Genomic DNA, 21,943 nt, shown 5'->3' on the forward strand with positions numbered 1-21,943 from the left:
TTACTACTACTTTACTTTTTACCAAAAAAAAAAAAAAAAAAAAAAAAACTATTAACAATTAATCAACATGAACACTTTTTTTTAAAAAAAACAGCAGAAGCCAGTGTGGATAAAAGGCAGCCTCAGTCTACTACACCAACATAGAAGTTTCTCAAACACATCATGTGCCAACTGTCAAAAATTAATCGAAGCAGATGTAAGCTGGATTATCATATGCCCTTTTTGCTATACAGAATCAGAAGTCCAACTTATGTAAGTACCTTTTCACCGTAAATTCACATCATTCACAGGCAACATACTTACAAAATCACAAATATTTGGCCAGCTCCAGAGCCACAGTTCAAATTGATGATGCAACTGGATCACTCTCTGCAACAATATCAACACCAGACCTTGAAAAGTTCATTCCCTTTACACCTGAGGAATTAAAATATGCAGAAGACAATGTAAGCCCAACTACCTTCACAATAATTCATTAATAATTAAACTTACCAATTAAACTAAATACAGGAGAAAAGTGTTCACGATACGATAGCAACATCAGTCGACTCGGTGTTACTTTTCGCATTTGTGTGCTCGCAAAAGACATGCCACCAGCAAGAACCAAGCACAACATACAACATTGTCAAAGCATACAACATCACACCAGCCAAGAAACCAAAATAGAATAGGGACGAAGGGCCCCTTTTAAAAACATTTTGCTTTTTGAAAACCATTTATAAAAAATGGCCCATAATAGCCAATGAAGCAACATCTCACAGATTAAAATCTGACAAACTTTACTTTTTGTATATTGCTTCAAATGCACAAATCTATTAAGAACTACATATCAAGAAGTTTTCAGTGCTTGTAGGAAGATAATTGCAATATGGCAATATTACTTTCTTGTGTCTCACACTGCATCACTTTAAGGTTTTTTATTATTTTATTTTTATTTATTTATTTATTTTTTATATGTATTATCTACGGTTTATCAGAAACCAATATAGGCAATGTACTTTAATTTTCACGTATAAAACCATATTCATTTCATCTTCTTACGTAATATATGAGGACACTGGGCCGTCCTTAGGACGGCCCTCTGATTTCCCTAGTATATATATATATATATATATATATATATATATATATATATATATATATATATATATATATATATAATAGTTCAAATAAAAACAATATATAGTGTAAGAATGTAAAAACACTATTTTTATGTAATTATTCTACAATGAATTTTGTGTCCACAACTTTATGTCATTATTCAGCAATGAATAAATGAATAGTTACATGTTAAAACTAAAATTAGAATTTACCACAAAAATGCAAATACATAAATTTCTAATAGAATAATAACATTCTAATGAATATATGAATAATTAAACGTTAATATTCATATGAGAATTACTTCAACAATACACATATACAACATTCATTACAGAATAATAGCATAAACATTGTTTTTTTACGTTCTTACACTATTTACTGTTTTTATTTGAACTTACTTATATATATATATATATATATATATATATATATATATATATATATATATATATATATATATATATATATATATTAAAAGATCTATTAATTTGTAAATATTCATTTTTATAAATATTTATTTTGTAAATTCATTTTTTAAACTAGTAAAAAACCCCAGGCTTCGCCCCAGGTCGGTTTTTTTACAATAGTAAGCGGCAGGGACTAAACTTGCCAAACTGTGGAAAATATTGTGACTAAATTTTGAAGACCACAAAATTTTGTAATAAGGGACCAAACATGTAATAATCAAAAAGTTTAGTGGAAAGTGTCTAAAACAAACAAACTTTACTATTCCTTAAGTTTTTGAGAGTTAAGAAACTAAACTTGTCAACCTGTGGAAAATAATGTGGCTAAATTTTAAAGACCACAAAATTTTGTAATAAGGGACCAAAAGTGTAAGAATAAAAAGTTTAACGGCACGATGAAACATAAGAAAAAAACACAAATATCAAAGTTTAAAAAGTTTTTGGGTCAAAAGTGGACTAAAAGTGTAAGAATGAAAAAGTTTAGTAGCAAATGTCTAAAACAAAGGAACTTTACTATTCCATAAGATTTTGAGAATTAAGGGACTAAACTTATAAAACTGTGGAAAATATTGTGGTTAAATTTTAAAGACCACAAAATTTTGTAATAAAGGACCAAAATGCAAGAATGAAGAAGTTTAGTGGCACAATGAAAAATTACCAAAGTTTAAAAAGGTTTTGGATAAAAATGTGAATATTATCAAAGTTTAGGGTCAAAAGTGTTAATATTGAAAAGTTACTATTCATAAGGCATGGCCTCTTTTATATATATATATATATATATATATATATATATATATATATATATATATATATATATAATATATATATATATATATATATATATATATATATATATATATATATATATATATATATATATATATAATGATCATTAATTTGTGAATGATCATCAGCAGGGCCGGTCCAGAGATTTTGGAGACCCTGTGCGATTTAACAAAAATAGACCCTAAATTTTGAAAGATCTCAAAATATAAGCAAAAGAATTTATTAATTTTAATTTTCTACTACAAATACGTAAAATTAAATTGTCATTCAAAATAATACACAAAAAGAGATCGGCTTCTACTTGAAAAGAGTTATCCTCCTAATATTTGTTGAAATAAAGTTTTCAAATATCTTAAAAAGTAACTTTATCCAACATGTTACGCTCAATCGTCATCAAAGTCAATCCATTAAGTCGTTCTCGAGTCATTGTAGATCGTAAGTAGGACTTCAAAATCTTTAATTTTGAAAAACTCCGTTCTGCAGATGCAACAATAACAGAAATAGTGAACATAATTCTATATGCAATAGATGTAATAGGAAAACAATCAACACGTTTTTAAAAATTTAGAATATCAATTGCTGTCATTTTTTCCCTAGGCAAGAGATGTAAAAGTAATTTTAGTTCAACATATAAGTCATTTCCATCAATATCCGATTGTTCATCTTTCTTGAGTGAAGTTTCAAGAGACTTACAACAAGACTTTAAGGTAATATCATCTAATGAAAGCAATTTTTCTGAATGAAACAAAAATCCAAACATTTTATCATATTGTTAATATTATTCAAACCTTGTAGTTAAAGAGATAATTGCTTGATCAACAATATAAATAAAATATTTAACTCTAAATTTATCTTGCGCGGATTGTGAAGCAATACAAAAAGTGTCATTTGAAATTTCATTAAAATGTTTTTTTATTTTAGGTTCACGTTTTTTAGGAAATATTAGATCAATGCCCATTTCCAAGGCAATATCTTTTGCAGTTTCTAAAGCATTTAAAAACTCATTTTCTCTATATTCCTTAAAAAAACAAAATCAACCCCTATATTTTTTCCATAGCAACATTAATAAGCAAATCTTTTGATTGCAATTGTTTGCTAACTAAATTAACAATATTTAGCATTTCATACCAAATTACTAATGCCAATAAACTCAAAGTTACCAAGTTCATTTTTGCTAAGGATTTAGCTTCACTTGTTATTTTTGGATCATTATCATTTTTGACTATTTGACGTAAAGTTTTTTGTATATCAAAAATTTGAAATCTTATAGCTTTCACACTATCAACACGACTCTCCCAACGAGTGGATGACAAAGATTTATGAGTTACCCTTTCACATTATCTTTTAAAATTTGTCATCTCTTACTGGAATTTGCAAAAGTTGTATAGATACGTTGTATTGTTCCAAAAAAAAACCTTTAGCTTTACTACAAGTATTAGCCATATTACACAAAGTTAAGTTCAAACTATGACAACCACAAGAAGTATAAAAAGCTCTAGAATTTTTATCTAAATTTTTTTTTTTTGCACTCTTTGATATTTTCCTTTCATATTTGATCCATTATCATAAGCTTGTCCACGTACATTATTAATGTCAAGATCAAGCAAATTCAATTCATTTTGTAAAACATCAAAAAGTCATTGTCCGTTTGTATCATTTACATCTAAAAACCCTAAAAAAGGATTCTTCAATGCAAACAACATTTGATGAGACATCCACATATCTTAAAATAATAGTCATTTGCTCTTAGTGACTTATATGGGAAGTACAATCAAGTATTATAGAAAATATTTTGCATTTTTTATCTTTTTGATAGTCGTAGATTTTATTTCTGAAGAAAGCAAAAGAATTAATTCATTTTGTATCCTATGCCCAAGATAATGTTTATGGATACCAATTTCATTTGTCATACATCATTACGTTGTATATGATCATAAGAAAACATGTCAAATTCAGCCAACATTTCAAATAAGCCTAAAAAATTTCCATTGTTATCTTCATATAATTTCTCATTAGTACCATGAAAAGCTAGATTATGTTTAGCAAGAAATTTCACAATAGATATAATTCTCAACAAAACTTGTCTCCAATGAACTTTTTCTTTTTCTAATTGTTTTTTAGCCGCATTATCAATAATTTTATTTTTTTTGTAATCTTAAACGTAAATCATACCAAGTATTTATATTTTTAACATGTTCCATACTTGTTTCATGCTCTTTAATTCTAGTGTTAAGATGTATCCAATCACTAAAACCCTCATTTGCTAATTGACCTTTTCCACACCCTTTTCGAAATATTTTACAACAAAAACAAAAAATTTTATCAATTTCTTTAGAATAAACAAACCAATATCTATCACATTTTTCCCCATCTAGTAAAGTTTTAGTATAATATGTTGCAAGAAATCTTCTTAAATATTTATCTTTAGGACCTTTTATAATGGATAAATCTCTTTTAGGACCTTTCAATGCTAAAATATTTATCATGTTAGAATCAAGAATATCCCAATTTCTTGGATCAAATATATCAAAAGTGTGAAAATCAACATTATTATCAACATTAACATTAACATTATCATTAACATCAACATTAGCATTATCATTAATATCAACATTATTATTAACATTAGCATCAACATTATCATTATCATCAAGAATAGCTTCATTAACAGTTTGTGTATCATTTTTCGAAAAGTTTTGTGTTTTTTTTTTTGTTATAAACTTATCAATAGATCCTGCTTGAGTTTTATTATCGTCTTCAATTTTTTTTGTTTTTTCTTACGTTTTTCATATCCAGATGCATATTTTTTTAATCTAGGAGGCATTGCAAATTGTAGAAAAGAAAGAAAATACCTTTTTTGTGATTTGTAGATTTCTTCTTGGTTATAGAATTTCAACACTTCAATTCTTCAAATCAACAAGAAAGCCAGAAAAGGGTATCAAAACTGTAAAAAAAACATAATCCAAATTCCAAATCAGCATGATATATTTCAATATCACAAACCAAAAAACGAATTCAGAAACCTGAAATCAAAAAAGAAATCGGAATTTGCTTGTACCTTTAAATTTTAGAAACTAATTTCCTCACTTCCTTGTTTCTTTTGACTTCTGTCTTACGAATTTAGATTCACAAACTACCTTCAAAATCATAAACGAATTTAGAAATTTAGAAATTTAGAAATTGTCAAACTGATTATTGATTGGAAGCAGAATATGCGAAGAAAAATAAATCTGATTAGAATTTAGAAATATAAAACTAAGAACTTATTATTAGCATTAACAAATAAGAAATCCATGAAAAAAATAAGAATTGTCGTAATGTTACCTTCTAATTTCGAATGTCTAAACCTCAGATTGTTGTATGTAGATTGTTTCTAATTTCAAAAATCGAAACCTTCTAATTTCAAAACCTTTGATCTTTGATTGTGAATAAATCGTTGCTTGATGGGCTTGAAGCCTTGACTTGCTTCAGAGTTTTGAGAAAAATAAAGAAGTAAGATTATGTTGATTGCTCGTGGTGATTGGAATCGATGGATAAAACATAAAATAAGCAATCAAAAGATCAATAATATCGTTGCTCTGTAATTCATAAATTTGATGGTATTGAATTATTGATTTTTTCTCATCATCGGCAGATCCCATAATGGGATTAAAAAGATACAAAGTTCCTAAACTATAGGAAAAGAAAACGGATAAAGGAAAACGGATAAAGCTAATCTAATCTATCTAGCTCAACATGATAAAAGTTATCAAGAAACTTAAATTAAATTAAATATTATCTAATACTCCCCCTCAAGATGGAGCATGTAAATTAATGATGCCCATCTTGCCAAGTAGGTAGAGAAGATGTTGAGCTCCAAGTCCTTTAGTTAAAATGTCGGCCACTTGTTGTCTGTTGTCGATCTTCATAGGGATGATTTCTTTTGTAAGAACTCTTTCTCGAACAAAAAAACAATCCATCTCCACGTGTTTGGTGCGTTCATGAAACACTGGATTATTTGCTATATGCCTAGCCGCCTGGTTATCACAAAACAAAGGAGTCGAGTCTTGTATGTTGACTTGAAGATCTTGAAGTAACCAACGAAGCCAAAGAATTTCACTCACAGTAGATGCCATGGCACGATATTCAGCCTCAGCCGATGAGCGAGAAACAACAGATTGCTTCTTAGTCTTCCACGAAACCGGTGCACCTCCAAACATTATGAAGTACCCAGTCCTCGAACGCCTAGTATAAGGACATCCCAACCAATCTGAATCACAAAAGGCTGTTAGACTGAGATCACCGCTTTTAGGCAAGAGGACACCTTGCCCCGCTGTTCCCTTTAAGTAACGCAAGACCCTTGTTAAAGCATCCAAGTGGTTTTGCCTTGGATCTGAAACAAATTGACTGAGGACATTAACTGAATAGGTAACATCTGGACGAGTAGCCTGAAGATATAGTAATCTTCCAACAAGACGTAGATACTGAGTAGCATCCACTAGTTTTTCCTTTTCTCCTTTATCAAGCTTCAAATTTTGCTCAATGGGAAAAGAGCTTGGCTTGCATCCCAACATCCCACTGTCTTTAAGAATATCTAAGACATACTTTCTTTGACTTAAAACTAACCCATCTTTCATTCGTGCCACTTCAATTCCAAGAAAGTATTTCAACTCTCCTAGATCTTTTATAGTAAAAGCTTCATGCAACAAGTCTTTTGTTCGTTGAATTTGTTGTAGATCATTCCCCACAAGGATAACATCATCAACATACACCAGCAGAGCTAAATAAACACCATTTTTATTCCATAAGAACAAGGAGTGATCTGCTTTGGATTGCATAAAGTCAAGGCTAAGAAGAAACTTGGTAAGCTTATGGTACCAATTTCTTGAAGCCTGTTTGAGCCCATAAATAGACTTTTTAAGGCGACAGACCCGATCATCACCTTTAACTGAAAATCCCTCAGGAATCTTCATGTACACTTCTTCCTCCAAATCGCCGTGCAAAAAGGCATTGTTGACATCTAACTGGTGAATGAACCAGTTCTTCTTGACTGCCACTGCTAAAAGTGTACGAACGGTGACAAGCTTCGCCACTGGAGCAAACGTATCATGATAGTTAACACCCTCCATTTGAGTAAAACCTTTCGCCACAAGTCTAGCTTTATACCTTTCCACGGTGCCATCGGGTTTGAATTTTATTTTATAGATCCATTTCGAATGGCAACATCGTTATCTCCCATGTGTCATTTTGTTCAAGAGCCGTTACTTCATTTTTCATTGCAACACGCCATTTCTCATCCTTTGAAGCCTGACTAAAAGATGTTGGCTCACTATGTGAAGTAATGGCCACTAAAAAAGCTTTGTGATTGTGAGTAAAATTATTATAAGACACGAAATTGGAAATAAGGTGTACCGTAGAAGTTTCTTGATTGGAAACGGGTGCATCGTGACTGACGGAAGGGGGTAGCTTTACTTGAAAATCTTTAAATTTTGCAGGCTGAAATTTTGTGCGAGTGCTCCGAGTTCGATTTTCTGAATTTTGTGGTTCAACGAGGTCATCAAAATAAGGTTGATGGATTGGCTGTTCAGTCGGACTCGTGACAGGCTGAAACATTGGGCCATCATTATTCACTGGACCAGAATCATTTTCCACATCGGTTTGAGGTGGACTCCCAAAAACGGCGCTTGGGCTCTCGGTATTAATTGAATCACTAGCAGAAGTCTGATCACTTTGGGCTAAAAATTCAGTGGGCTCATTAATTGTTTCAGCGGACCCACCATCAAATATTTGGGTTTCATAATCGTGGGTCATGTCATCAAAAACCTTAGATGGAATTTCATCCAGCTCGTCATTTTCTACAATTATTTCTTTGAATGGGAATATATTTTCACAAAATATAACATCTCGGCTAATGACTATTTTCTTTTCTTTTATATCAAAAATTTTGTAACCTTTTGTTCCCGAGGGGTAGCCTAAGAAAATACCCGGTTTCCCTCTTTCTTCAAATTTATCACCTTTAGTGTTCATGTTTTTGTGATAAGTCAAACATCCAAAAAATTTCATGTGATCATATTTTGGTTTCTCGTTCCAAATTAATTCATAGGGAGTTTTGTTGTCTATTACCTTTGATGGGAGCCGATTGATTATGTAGGCTGCTGTCAAAATGCATTCTCCCCAAAATCTTTTTGGTATGCTTGCTTGAAAACGGATAGCTCTAGCTGTTTCAAGCAGATGACGATGTTTTCTCTCAACAACGCCATTTTGTTGAGGCGTGTGAGGGCATGAAGTCTCTAATAAAATCCCTTCTTTACTATAAAAATTGCGCATTAAATTTGAAGTAAATTCTCCGCCATTATCGCATCTAATTTTCTTAATGTTTTTCTCAAATTGATTCTTAACCATTTTATGAAAATCAATAAGACATTTACTTGCTTCGTTTTTGTGTTTTATGAGAAAAACCCATACTGCTCTACTATGATCATCAATAATTGTGAGAAAATACTTTGCCTTTGTGTAAGACGGTACACGATAACCACCCCATATGTCACAGTGTATAAGATCAAATGCAAATTTACTTTTATTATTACTAACGGGAAATGGGTTTCTAATAAGTTTGGCTCTGGCACACGAATCACAAGTCTTATTGCAAAATTCAATTGAACTACTTTTAAGAAAATCAACATTTGAAAGTTTTCCCTTCGAGGCATGGCCTAACCTTTTGTGCCAAGTTCTTGTAGTTGTCGACATAGCTCGTCTATCTTTATTTGACCTCATCCGGTAAAGCCCCCCTTCCCGTCTACCCGCTCCAATCAAGTTCTTCTTGTAGAGGGCCTGCATGACACAAAAGTCAGGAAAAAAGGTTATAGCACATTGTAGGTCTTTTGTCATGCGACTTACCGAAAGTAAGTTGCATTTGAAATCCGGTACACAAAGAACTCCATCTAATTTTACTCCCCCTGGGAGTATACTTTCACCTTTGCCTTTGACAGGAATGGAATCACCATTGGGTATGACCACTGGTGATTCAAAAGGAGTGTTGGTTTTATTTTTAAGAAGACTAGGAATATAAGCTATATGCTCAGTACAACCTGAATCGATGACCCAGTCCTCTTCATTACTTGATTTACCTGCCATGTTCGCACTTCGTACCAGAGTTTCTTTTTCGTCGTTTGCAAAATGGCGCACAAACATTTGATATTGCTCTTTTGTTAAATCTGGGATTGGGCTAGAGTCTGTATCTGCAAATGCAACCGTGGACTTCCCTTTTTCAGTCTTCTTGTTGGGCCACCAGTCTGGGTAGCCCACCAGTTTAAAACAACCATCGCGTTTATGCCCTGAGCGATTACAATGAGTGCAATAATCGTTCTCCTTCTTCTCTTTCTGGATCTTCCAGTTGTTCTTCTGATTGAAAGTCGGATTTTTCCCTTGACTGGTCTTGAATGCTGCAGCCTCCGGCGCCGATCTGCTTTCACCGGAAATAGATCTCTGTCTCTCGTCCTCTGCAACCAGGTGGTACACCGCTCCCAAGGATGGAATCGGTTTGGTCGCTAGAATCTGGGTTCTAATTACGTTGAAACAGGAAATTTTGCATCTCCTGTGCCCAATCGGCATAATTGGAATCTGTGAGGATGTCGTTGACATGTAGTTGTTTTGGTACGTCAGATGGATGCAAATAATAGGGAGAATTGTGATCGATGGGGTTGCTGGAGCTTCCTCCTTCTGTCTTCTTTTCGCCTGACATCGATTAAGATACATGTGATGTTGTTTTGCTGTTTTGCTGTGTTTTAGAATTTCTTGAACCGCTCTGATACCATCATAAATTTGATGGTATTGAATTGTTGATTTTTTCTCATCATCGGCAGATCCCATAATGGGATTAAAAAGATACAAAGTTCCTAAACTATAGGAAAAGAAAACGGATAAAGGAAAACGGATAAAGCTAATCTAATCTATCTAGCTCAACATGATAAAAGTTATCAAGAAACTTAAATTAAATTAAATATTATCTAATAGTAATGAATGCCCCATGCTTGCAGCGTAATCAGTGAAGAACCCAAACGTTTTGTTTTCCTGAAATTTCTTCCCGCTCGACCTCCCTTCTTGCTTGCGTGCAGTCGACAAATGAAAAGAATAGCCTATTTTTTTGTTTTTGGGCCATTAAATGAGTATACACTACTAAAAATACTATAAAAAAATTCGGCCCTATAAATTTTTGGGGCTGTTCATGGGCACTTGATGCACGTGCCATGGGCCGGCTGATCATGAGAATAATTAAAATAAAATATTAAAAAAATATAATAAATTATGAAGAAACCAATTTGTATTTTTGTTCAGATTTAATTTTTTTTTTTTAAAGTTTTCTAATGAGCTTATTTCTAGTTTGCAAAATTTATACTTATGACATATAATAACAGTCATAATGATACCCTTTTATCACAAAAATTAAGTTCATTGATAAATAATATAAAAAAAAATTATAAGTACAAACAAATTAAAAAATTGAAGTTTTAGTAAAAAGTTCGATTTCATTTTTAGTTTTGCAGATTGAAGTTTTAGTAAAATGTTCGATTTCATTTTTACTTTTGCGACTCAAAAAGTTTTCGTTGCTCCTTCTCTCTCCCCTCATTCATTCATTCTTTCTTCTTTCGAGTACTTAGCTCATCTCAGAGCTAGATTCAACGAAGTTTTCTTATTTAGAAAGGTGATTGAAAATTTATTCGTAGTTTTTGTGTATTAAGAATGGTTTAGATTTTAGATTTAGCTGTTTGTTATGCACGTATCGATTTCAGAAATTATGTTTATTCTGCCTCTAATGAAACTACGTGAGCTAAGCTTCCACTAGCAACGTACTCTAGGATTATGTAGAAACCTGAGCTCCAAATCAAATTTCTGACATTGTTCACCATTTAACTTTAGCTTGATGCCGTGCACTTAACCTGTTTGATAAAATTCCCCACAGAAACTTAAGAAATCTTTTGAACAATGGGTTCACAAACTTCAAGCAAAAACATAATCACTCTCCGTGGATCCTCAGCCATTGTGTGCGAATATTTCGGTAAAAGCTCTTGTTTCTTGTTGACGTCTCCTTAAACCACTAATTTATTGATGCTAATAAATCTGTATTTATACACCCATAAATCTTTAATTATACACCTTCTTTTCAGGTTATGCAGCAAACAGGTAAGAATTACTAGCGATTTCTCCTTCTATGGATGTAGTTTTCTCATTTCTGTGTGTTCGATTGGAAAAAAAATGTGTAGTATTCTGCACCTTAACGGTGTTTATCCTGAAGAAACTTTTGAAAGAGTGAGGAAACATGAACTTCAATTGTTGATTTCTAAGAAAAGGGGTGTTAAGTCATACTTATCAAGGCTTGATAAGCAGATTTCCGGTAAACTTTCAGTATTGTTAATAACATTTTTCCCTAATCTTAATACACTTTGTATTGTATTTTGCTTATGTGATTTGCATTTAAAATGGGGTTTATAAAGAATGGCTGGAAGCTGGGAGGTTGCATGAGATTGAACTTCTGATTATAACTAAGGCCACCAATGAAGTACTTCAGAGTTGGAACTTCATAATAGCGACTGATGGTGAAGCTGCTCCAAAAGGGTAAGATATTCCTGAAACTTTAGTAGTTTGTGATCTTCATAAATTTAAGGGAGAAAAGTGATAAAGAAATCATAAATGAGATTGATTGTGAAGCTTCTGAAAAAGGGTAAGATATTCCTGAAACTTTAGTCCACCGATACATTATTTTCATGTCAATTTAATGGTTTGTGATCTTCATAAATTTAAGGGAGACGAGTGATAAAGAAATCATAAATGAGATTGATTGTGAAGCTGCTGAAAAAGGGTAAGATATTCCTGAAACATGAGTCCACTGATGCATTGTTTTCATGTCATTTTAATGGTTTATGATCTTCATAAGTTTAAGGGAGAAGAGTGATAAAGAAATCATGAATGAGATTATAGATGTTCTGAGACGTATTTCAGCCACCTACAGAGTCTTGCCTCTCCTTAATGAACCATGTAAGTACATATATAGCCCTTCTGTTTCAAGAAGGCTAAAGAAAAAACATGCTTAGAGTGTTATTATGTTGAAATTGCAGGCATCTTTAATGTGGTGGCACATATTGATATGGATGGTAGTCATGGTACAATAGCATTCAAATGGAAAGACAGTGAACATGAAAGGTCTTATATGGAGAGCTTTCGTGCTTTCAGTACTAAGGTATTATTGTTTTTCTCATTTCATCTTCATATCAGTATTAATTTATGGAGGCTGGTGGTGTTTAAGAGATTGTGGTTATTATTGGTGCAGATACTTAAGGCTGCCTCTTCGGTTTCTTTCAAGAAGCGAAAATCGGATGACCAGATGCATGAGGTTGACACTATGGTTCCTAAGAAGAAATCAAAATTGGATGACTAGTAAAAGTTGGGATCTTATTTTTGCTGTTTTTTCTTATTATAGTTGATGTGAATGCATTTAGAGGAACAAACTATGAATATATAAACTTGTATTTTGACTTTCTTATGGCTGAAACATTGAAAGATAACACTCTGAAAATGAAGAATTTGCTTCAGTAATCCATTGTTTTTTAGAAAATTTGAACACAATATGGTTTGGTGTGGTTTTAGCAGTAAAAATGGAGGGATGTTGTTTGGCATGGCTAAAATATTGTTTGGTATTGTCAATAAGCAATTTTGCCCAAAATAAATTTAGAAATAAATAAATAAACCACTTTTTGAGTTACATAAGCCACCCTTAAATTGGATAAAAAATTATGTTAATTTGGCATTTATATTTGTCAATTATATATATATATATATATATATATATATATATATATATATATATATATATAGAGAGAGAGAGAGAGAGAGAGAGAGAGAGAGAGAGAGTTAAGCGCATGGGTAATAATTCGTGGTAAGAACATGGCGAGTCACTACCTTAAGCTTACATCAATAAAATATCTAACATTTTTTTCAAAATAGATCTCAGCTCCACCTCTCCACATAAACAACTAGTGTTATATCCGGCCGGTGGCTTGGTTGACCGATATAAAAACTATAGATCGATTTTACTTTCTTTTATAGTATTCTACTTTCATTAGTTCCCATTATAGCATTGTATTTTGAAAATTCTATAAAATTATAGTTATATCTTTCATATAAAGTTGTTTTGAATTTGATAGCCAAGAACATGATCATGGGTGGCTATAATAAACTTGTCAAGATGATATTCAAATAATATAATACAATTATATTTTGTAAATATATGTATATCATGGTTATAATTCTATAAAAGTTTTTTGATTGTTGGTTATGTAAATTTATAAAAAAAAATATATTTATTGCCTATTCTAGCATCATACTTTAATTTGTTGCCATTATAACATTTTATAATGACAAACCTACCTAGTTATAGTTAATATCATTCATATAATAACGGTAAACATGTTGTAAGCTGCCTAAAATATACTTAGATACTACAATAAGTACATTGCTATTTTTGGTGAGAATAACAAATTTTGGGTCATTTTTATGTTGTATCTAACTCGAGGGACTAAAACTTAGTATAAGCGGAAAGATATACTATGAAATTCAGTCTTTTTTGTATTTATATTGCTCTTTTGTTCCAACTATACAAACTTTTTTTTTCATTATACCAACCTACATTCATTGCAGTTAGCCTAACTATAAATTCAACTACAATCACATTAGGGTTTCAAAATCGGTTTGGACCAAAACCCAAAGAAATAACAACCATAATTAATTATCAAAATTTAAAAATAAACTACCATAGATTAGTCATATAACACAAAGGGCATAATTGTAAAATCCTACGAAGAAGGAATAACATGCAAAAATCAAAGACAATTATATCTGGGCTATTGTACATAAAATATGGTGATAATGATTAACTGTGAGACTTAACATAACAACAATAATTTTAGTTATAAATCCAATTACAAAGGAACCATTTCTTTAATGTTATCAACTTCATACAAATGAGTTTAACAAAACTTGATATTGACTGAAGTAACAGTAGCAATGACTGGAGAAGGCAAAGCGTCAAAAACTTGTTTGTCTTGAAATTAAAAGTAGCATGCTATTGTTGGATTAAGAATGATAGTAGCGAAATAATTTTGGCTTAAAATAAAAATAGAATGTTATTCTTGTCTAAAGAAAGAAATTAGTATGCATATTTTCCCTTAAAGATGAAATCAGCAAGTTATTTTTGGCTTAAAAATGAAAGTAACATAATATTTGTTTTTATTTAAAATGAAAGTATAATGTTATTTTTGGTTAAAAAGTAAAAGGCATGTGCTAATGTTGGCTAAAAATGAAAGTATCATGCTATTTTTGGTTTAAAAATGAAATTAGCATTCTATGTTTAGCTTAATTCTAAAAATTAGAACTATGAATCTAAAAAAAGTTGAGAATTACTGACCAACGGTTTTAAAAGAAAATTATACCTCTTATTGTAAACAGGGAAAAGAAACTTGTACTTAAACCCCTTATTGAGCTTCAGATAGATAATACCCTTCATTTGTTTCATACGATGGTGAATAAGAATTAAGAACAAATAGTATATTCTGTAGATATAGTTTTTTGATGTATTGATTTGAGAGAATATTTTTTTACCATAAGAAATTATAGATGGTTGGTAAAAAGCATTGGAAGTTGAGGACTTCTTGCACTAGCCATTCCATGGCCACTACATTTAAGTTGTTTTATATCATAGTTATATCATTTGTTATCGTGCATTGTAGAATGAAAAATCTACCCAAATAAATAGCATGTGAATGAAAAAAGCATAAAAAAGACCATAAAATAACTACCATAACAATCGAGTAACATACAATGAAATGATATTAAGTTAAAAACGAAAAGCGAAATCTGAAGATTAATCAATTTAAAGTCAAGTAGGAATATCATCATCAGTAGACTCCTAACACAGCCGTTGAAGCCGATGCTTCTTTGGTGTTATTGAGGATCTGATACATGATTCTTCTAAAAAATCAAATTCTATATTAGCAAAAGCTACCTAAGTGTAAGAATACAATCACAACAATAGTAATCATGAGAAATAAACGTAATAGAAGAAAAATAGCTGACAATAACAGATGAAGTAAAAATATTTCCATAGCGTAAGGAAAATAGAAAATATAAACAATATGTTGTAACTTACTTGAATGTCTTCAACAACTTCTAAAGTATAGATAGAGGTAGGCGTGTTACAATTATGATATTTAATACTTTCATGACCAACCTAATTGAAATATCAATCACAATAATAAGAAACATACCAAAAAAACATAAGCAAACTTTATAGAAATAATAATAATTAACGCATATATTCTCACTTCCATCATCTTCCACATCATTTACAACATATATACATGTTTGAAGACCATCATTTTCTTTAGTATGACAAGCATCTTATGTATATAAAAAACCCAATTGTAATAAACATAAATTAGCAAAATAAGAGTTATAATTACCATTGTTGACATTGTTGATGGTATAAAATCAATACATGGTCCCCATAATGCTAGGTCTGACAGCTTCCATTCATAATCAGAAAATTTAGACAAAGATTCATATTCATATTCGACTATATAATAATTTTCATTATTTGTTAAAACAATTATACTGTTATCAATCGTGGGAGCAATCTTAAAGCAATTATCAACATGCTTTATGTCATTGTAGTATTTAATTATAGTAAAACGACGCACATAGTGTGACGACATATTGAATTTGTCTACCTTAATAGTAAAAATGACCTTATAAGCACATACATTTTTGAAAAGAAAATTTTGTACCCATTTAGGATCACCAGCACCCTAAAAAACATGAGAAAATCTTCTCTAATAAATAAAAATAATTTTTCCACTTGTTAATCTTTCATAAGTTTTAACACTTGTCATTTTATCATATTTTTGAAATATATAATATCCACGTGTCAATTTCTAAGTTTTTTCAATTTTTAGAATTAAAAAAGCTACAAAATGTTTATACACTTATATATGTAAAGTATTAAATGTAATAGTAAACTGTAATTAATACGTTTCTTCATTCTGTCACACCCCCAAACCGAGACGGCAGAAACGTTCGAGGCGGAGGACGTCATGTACAATATCACAACAATTGAATAACATTAATCAAAGCAACAACAATCATTGTATTAATAATATATTGTTTATATTGTATTCTAATCATAGTTTGAATAACTTCAAAAGTATATAATAAAAACATAGACTTGAAGCTACTATGTTCCGTCTTCACAAAACCTGCGTGTTTCTTTGGAAAAAAAAAAAGAGAGAGATAATAATTTTTAATAGAAAATCGGGCAGGATTTGTTTTATATGTAGATAGTCTAAATGAGTTAAGATTATAAATTAACCGACATTTTTTTAGCTTTTTTTTGGGAAGATAAATCTAATTTACTTTCAAACTAATCTTAATTTCATATATATCTCCAATGAAACATAAACCTTTCACATGAATGAGTGATAACAACACCTAAATAATAGTGTTGAGTTAGAAGTCTGGTGGTATAAGATATTGTGTTTTCTCCTTAAAGTCCAGATTTCAATTCTCGCGTGGAACATATATACATACTTGATTGTTATGCATATGAAAAACGTCATTGAATAATTAACTAGGTGTGAGACCCATGTATTACATGGGTTTATTTAAAATAAAAATTAAATATAAAATTCTAAACATTTAAGAAGTTTGAATCTATAAGAAAAATGAAAAAAAAATATTGAATTATAAAAATTCAAGTGTTTTTTTTTTGTCTTTTAAATTTATAGAAATAATCTACATAAATAATTAAAAGAAATTAATAAAACTTTAACTTGGTAATTTTGAAATTAGAAGGAAAATTCATAAATAAAATTGATACGCATTTATTATTACATTTAATATTATGTGGAATTTAATAAAATGGAAAAACAATAAAATGACATGTGGAATAAAAATTAATTTAAAATTACCACAAAATTACATGTGGCAAAATGAATGAGAATGTGACATGTGGCAATAATATTTTCATTTATTAGGGTAGATAGTGCTCAATAAAAGTCTGCGGTTTACTCCACAAGAGAAGTGGATTGTGTAATAGCCTTATTTTTGGGTAACTGATAAACCATGTCAAATGTTTATTGATTTTTGTATCTTATCTAATTCTTGATTATAAGCTTGTATATCTTAGCATCTTTAAGATTAATCTAAACAAGGAAAAAAACTCGGAACAGTTCACTGTCCTTGGTGCATGTACTTTTTATTTTTTGTCAAAGTCCAAAAAGGCAAAAGCTATACATGTTCAATGAGATTTAGGTTGAAAAACACTTAGTGGTATATATATATATATATATATATATATATATATATATATATATATATATATATATATATATAGGTTCAAATGTTTCTCACATCTATTGTGTGCAAGAATGCATCAATATGATTTTTAATATTAATTATATGTATATTAAATGTTATCCATACTTATAACTCATTTTTATAAAAACTAATTAAATTCGTCATTAATGTCAACAATAATATTCTTTCAGAATGAATTCATTTCTAGAAGAATGAGAGTGTATTCCAGCATAATGATAGTGTATTCTAGTTGAATACACCCTCGTTCTTTATATTCCATGCAACTTTATTATATTTTAAGTGGGTGGGTCCTGAAACAAAATACGAACTCATATATAAAAGAATGTTATTGCTGACATTGATGACATATTTAATTAGTTTCCATAAAAAAAGAATTATAATTATGAATATCATTTAATATACATATAATTATGAAATCATTTAATATATATATTTATTTAATTAAATAATTATTTAATTTTACTAAATTTCCTATTGGTGCATTCTAGCACACAATAAATGTAAGAAACAAAATAACCTAGCCATATATATATATATATATATATATATATATATATATATATATATATATATATATATATATATATACACACACACACAGAGGTAGGTTCAAATGTTTTTCATATCTATTGTGTGCTAGAATGTACCAATAAGAATTTTTTATTAATTATATGTATATTAAATGTTATCCATACTTATAACTCATTTTTATGGAAACTAATTAAATTCATCATTAATGTCAACAATAAAAATCCTTCAGAATGAATTCATATCTAGAAGAATGAGAGTGTATTCCAGCAGAATGAGAGTGTGAGAGTGTATTCTAGTAGAATACACTATCGTTCTTCATATTCCATACAACTTTATTGTATTTTAAGTGACTGAGTCCTGAAACAAAATACGAATTCATATATAAAAACCTAGATGCGAATTCATTCTGAAAAAATGTTATTACTCACATTAATGAGAGATTTAATTAGTTTCCATAAAACGAGAATTATAATTATAGATATCATTTAATATACATATAATTATGGAAATCATTTAATATCTATATTTATTTAATTAAATAATTATTTGATTTACTAAATTCCTATTGGTGCATTCTAGAACACAATAAATATAAGAAACAAAACAACCTACTCCTATATATATATATATATATATATATATATATATATATATATATATATATATATATGTTTGTGTGTGTGTGTGAAACCCTTTTCTAAAAGGTTAAGATGCCCACGTACCACCAACCATCCCTCGTGATTCCGTGTTAGCTGGCTTCTTGCCTGCCTTAATCACGCGTCTGTCATCTAGAGGTAAGCTGGCTTGATACTGCGGTTCTAGAAACGTCGTTTCCTGCTGATGAAAGTTTCCTACCTACTTGCTTCCGGTCAGCCTGATCTCACGATGAAGCAGAAGACTTTGGTGGTGGGTTTTTCTTCCGGGCGTTTCTTGCGGTCATACTGACTTCACGTTGAGGCATAAGACCATCTGTTATACCCACCACATACCACATATGTGGTGGGTGCCACATCAGCACCACATTCTCTACCACTAAACACACCTCTACACCTCATTTTTTTTATTTAAATTTAATTCAAAAATACATTAAAACACAATAAAACATATTTTTTTAAATTAGTTTTTTATTTAATAAAACATATTTTTTATTCAATAAAACATATATTTTTTTAAAGTAGTTTTTTTATTTAAATTTAATTCACAAACACAATAAAACATATATTTTTTTTAAATTAGTTTTTTATTCAATGAAACAAAGATTACATTAATTTACAACACACAACATAAAATAAAAAAGATAATAATAAAAAAAACATAAAAATGCAACCACAAAAGAACTTAAACTAGTTTTAACCGTTATTTTTAATGACTAAATTTTGGGGACTCTTTCAATTTTCGCCAAACTTTGACGTGTTTAAACGGCGTGTGTTTTGTGTCTTCATATTGGTGCATGACCACAACAAACGGGTCGCCTTCGTCCACGTTGTTTATAACAAAATTATAAATCCCATTGAATTCAAGGCATTTTACTCTCATGTCGCGAAACTTGGAACATATTTCATCAAAATTACGACTTTGACAACCCATTAAATCATGGAAAACGTTTCCAACTTTTACCCAAAAATTAGGAGGTATTTCTAGGTCTTCTGAAACAGCTACCCATGATAATGCTAAGTTCTCTTCTTCATTTTCTGACCAATTCATCCTTTTAGGAGCCATTAGCTTTGAGTTTATGAAGCAAAAGAAGTGTGTGATTGTGAGAAGAAGAGAAAAGAATTGTATGAATAAAATGAATGAATATGTATGGTATTTACAAAGGTGGTTTAATGTTGTTTATAGTAAAACTAAAAAAAAAAGATTTTTACCCTAAATATGGTCGTTACTCTACACCCAATCATATTTTCCGATAGCATTTGTTGTCCCGACTACGACTCCTCACGACCACGAACCACCACTAGCTACCGGGATGGTGTGCATGGTCGTGGTTCGTGACCAACTAGACCACGAACCTGTCTGTTGCAACCATACCGGACGACCTAATAGTTGGCGGTGTATTTTCTTAACGGTGGTGTTTAAGGTTCTTGCCACCTACTACTTGGTTTAAAGCGTCGATAAAACGTGTATCGCCGACGATGCTTCCCTGTATCGAGTCACTTTCTTAATAGAGCTCCAGTCGTCACCTCTTGTTGTGTTTTTCAAGGTAATCTTTTTATATTGATTTCAATATATACCGGTTTCGTCTCCTTCTTCTCTTTTTATTCGAATTTTTTGCTCTCTCTAGAAAATGCTTTGGGTGAGTAATTTCGACCTGAGGGTGTTTGGGAAAACTTTTTAAATGACTTTTGTCTTTTAACTTTTCTAAAAAGATATAAAGATGTTTGGATGATGCAAAAGTTCTTTTCAAAATAACTTTTTGTAAAGAAGAAAATGATGAGTTTTCAAAAGTCAAGAAAGTGTGATTTTTTGTAACTTTTGGACTTTTAAAGCTAAATCACACTCAAAAGTCAAAAAATACTACCCAAACACTTTTTAAAACCCACTTTTGGCTTTTGTTTCCTAAAAAAACTTTTAGACTTAAAAAGTTTTCCAGGAACACCCCCAAATCGAAGCTAAAATATTAGGGCTTTTTGTTTTGTTGTTTTCGTTTGCTGGACTATGGCTCAATGTTCACACAAATTTGATATGGCGTGTGTGTTCTAACAATTTCTATTCTTCAAATGCATATGGAGTTGAACGGATTCCACTCCCATGTATACCATCACTCCCCATCCTCCATCCAACTCTTTTTATTGGTTGAGTTTGAAATAGAAAGTCATACGAGGAACAATCTAACTAACCAGTTTTAGGGTTTATTTAAGTTGAATGTATTTTATAAAAATTAGGCGTTCTATGTTCAAGATATTACTTTGTCTCTTAACATCTTCATTTCGTTGTCCACATGCATTTGGGGCAGCTGACCATGCATTTGGGGCGGCTGACCTTGCTGGGCATACTCCCTGACTTTCATCTTCTTCAAAGCATTGATTTTAGAGGTAATTCTTTTGGTGTTTACATTTAATTTTCTCTTATTTGCTTTTGTTTCCCTTATGCTGCCTCAAACCTTCTCTTTGAGGCCAATTTTTTAATCGACATGACATTCAAAGATGATATCGTAGGTTATCATTTAGTTTTTTTATTTTTTATTTGTGGATTTTGTTTTGGGTTTTTTTGGTTTAGACTTGGTAATTGGGGTTTGGGTGAGGCAGATTCAGATAGAATGAAGTGGAAAGGGTTTTTGTTTTATAGTATGACCGATTTTAGTTGAAAATTATAGTTGAATAATGGTTTTTTTTTCTAAACAAAGCAAGAATCAGGAAAAAATTGGTCCCTTTTTTGGTTAACTGTTGAGATTCTTAATTGTTTATAGTCGTTCTGTTGTTTTAAGCTGTGGAAATGAAGCTTGTACTACGGAATCCTTCGTCCGCCCCTATCTAGGAGATAATCAAGACTTTAAAGAATACGATTTGTGTTCCAACTTCTGGTACTTTGAAATTGTCATTTTTTTCCCTTTTAACATGCATTAAAGGGTGACTTCCATGCTAGGACTATGGGGACAAAGAAGAATATAATGCACCAAGTTACACTTATACAAAAATGACATACAACAAGAGATGGGT

At 30.7% G+C, this 21,943-nt stretch overlaps 1 protein-coding gene and 1 long non-coding RNA gene across 7 annotated transcripts; both read left to right on the plus strand.

The window, feature by feature from the left end:
- Positions 1-100: 100 nt before the first annotated feature.
- LOC128133042 (uncharacterized) lies at positions 101-895 on the plus strand. The gene is made up of 3 exons (XR_008231231.1): positions 101-252; positions 326-446; positions 511-895. It is a non-coding gene; the product is annotated as an uncharacterized LOC128133042 (long non-coding RNA).
- Positions 896-10,876: 9,981 nt separating this feature from the next.
- Positions 10,877-12,923, plus strand: LOC111897818 (mitotic spindle checkpoint protein MAD2). 6 transcript variants are annotated; one of them, XM_023893768.2, is made up of 10 exons: positions 10,877-11,034; positions 11,293-11,388; positions 11,498-11,513; positions 11,594-11,724; positions 11,825-11,945; positions 11,995-12,051; positions 12,133-12,189; positions 12,265-12,365; positions 12,446-12,567; positions 12,658-12,923. In XM_023893768.2, exons 2-10 carry the CDS (start codon positions 11,316-11,318, stop codon positions 12,763-12,765), a joined length of 786 nt encoding a protein of 261 aa, XP_023749536.1. In that variant the 5' UTR covers positions 10,877-11,034; positions 11,293-11,315; the 3' UTR covers positions 12,766-12,923. The 6 variants fall into 6 exon arrangements, with proteins under 6 accessions (XP_023749536.1, XP_023749545.1, XP_052625306.1 ...); XM_023893777.2 differs by having other exon boundaries at positions 12,271-12,365; XM_052769346.1 differs by having other exon boundaries at positions 12,004-12,051.
- Positions 12,924-21,943: the final 9,020 nt, after the last annotated feature.

This window comes from Lactuca sativa, chromosome 3 (genome assembly GCF_002870075.4).
Source record: "Lactuca sativa cultivar Salinas chromosome 3, Lsat_Salinas_v11, whole genome shotgun sequence".
Classification (NCBI taxonomy): domain Eukaryota; kingdom Viridiplantae; phylum Streptophyta; class Magnoliopsida; order Asterales; family Asteraceae; genus Lactuca; species Lactuca sativa.

Coding starts and splice junctions, on each gene's coding strand:
- LOC111897818 (XM_023893768.2), top strand. CDS start 11,316: ATGGGTTCACAAACTTCAAGCAAAAACATAATCACTCTCCGTGGATCC. Junction 11,725..11,824: donor GCTTGATAAGCAGATTTCCG/GTAAACTTTCAG, acceptor GGGTTTATAAAG/AATGGCTGGAAGCTGGGAGG. Junction 12,366..12,445: donor GCCTCTCCTTAATGAACCAT/GTAAGTACATAT, acceptor TTGAAATTGCAG/GCATCTTTAATGTGGTGGCA.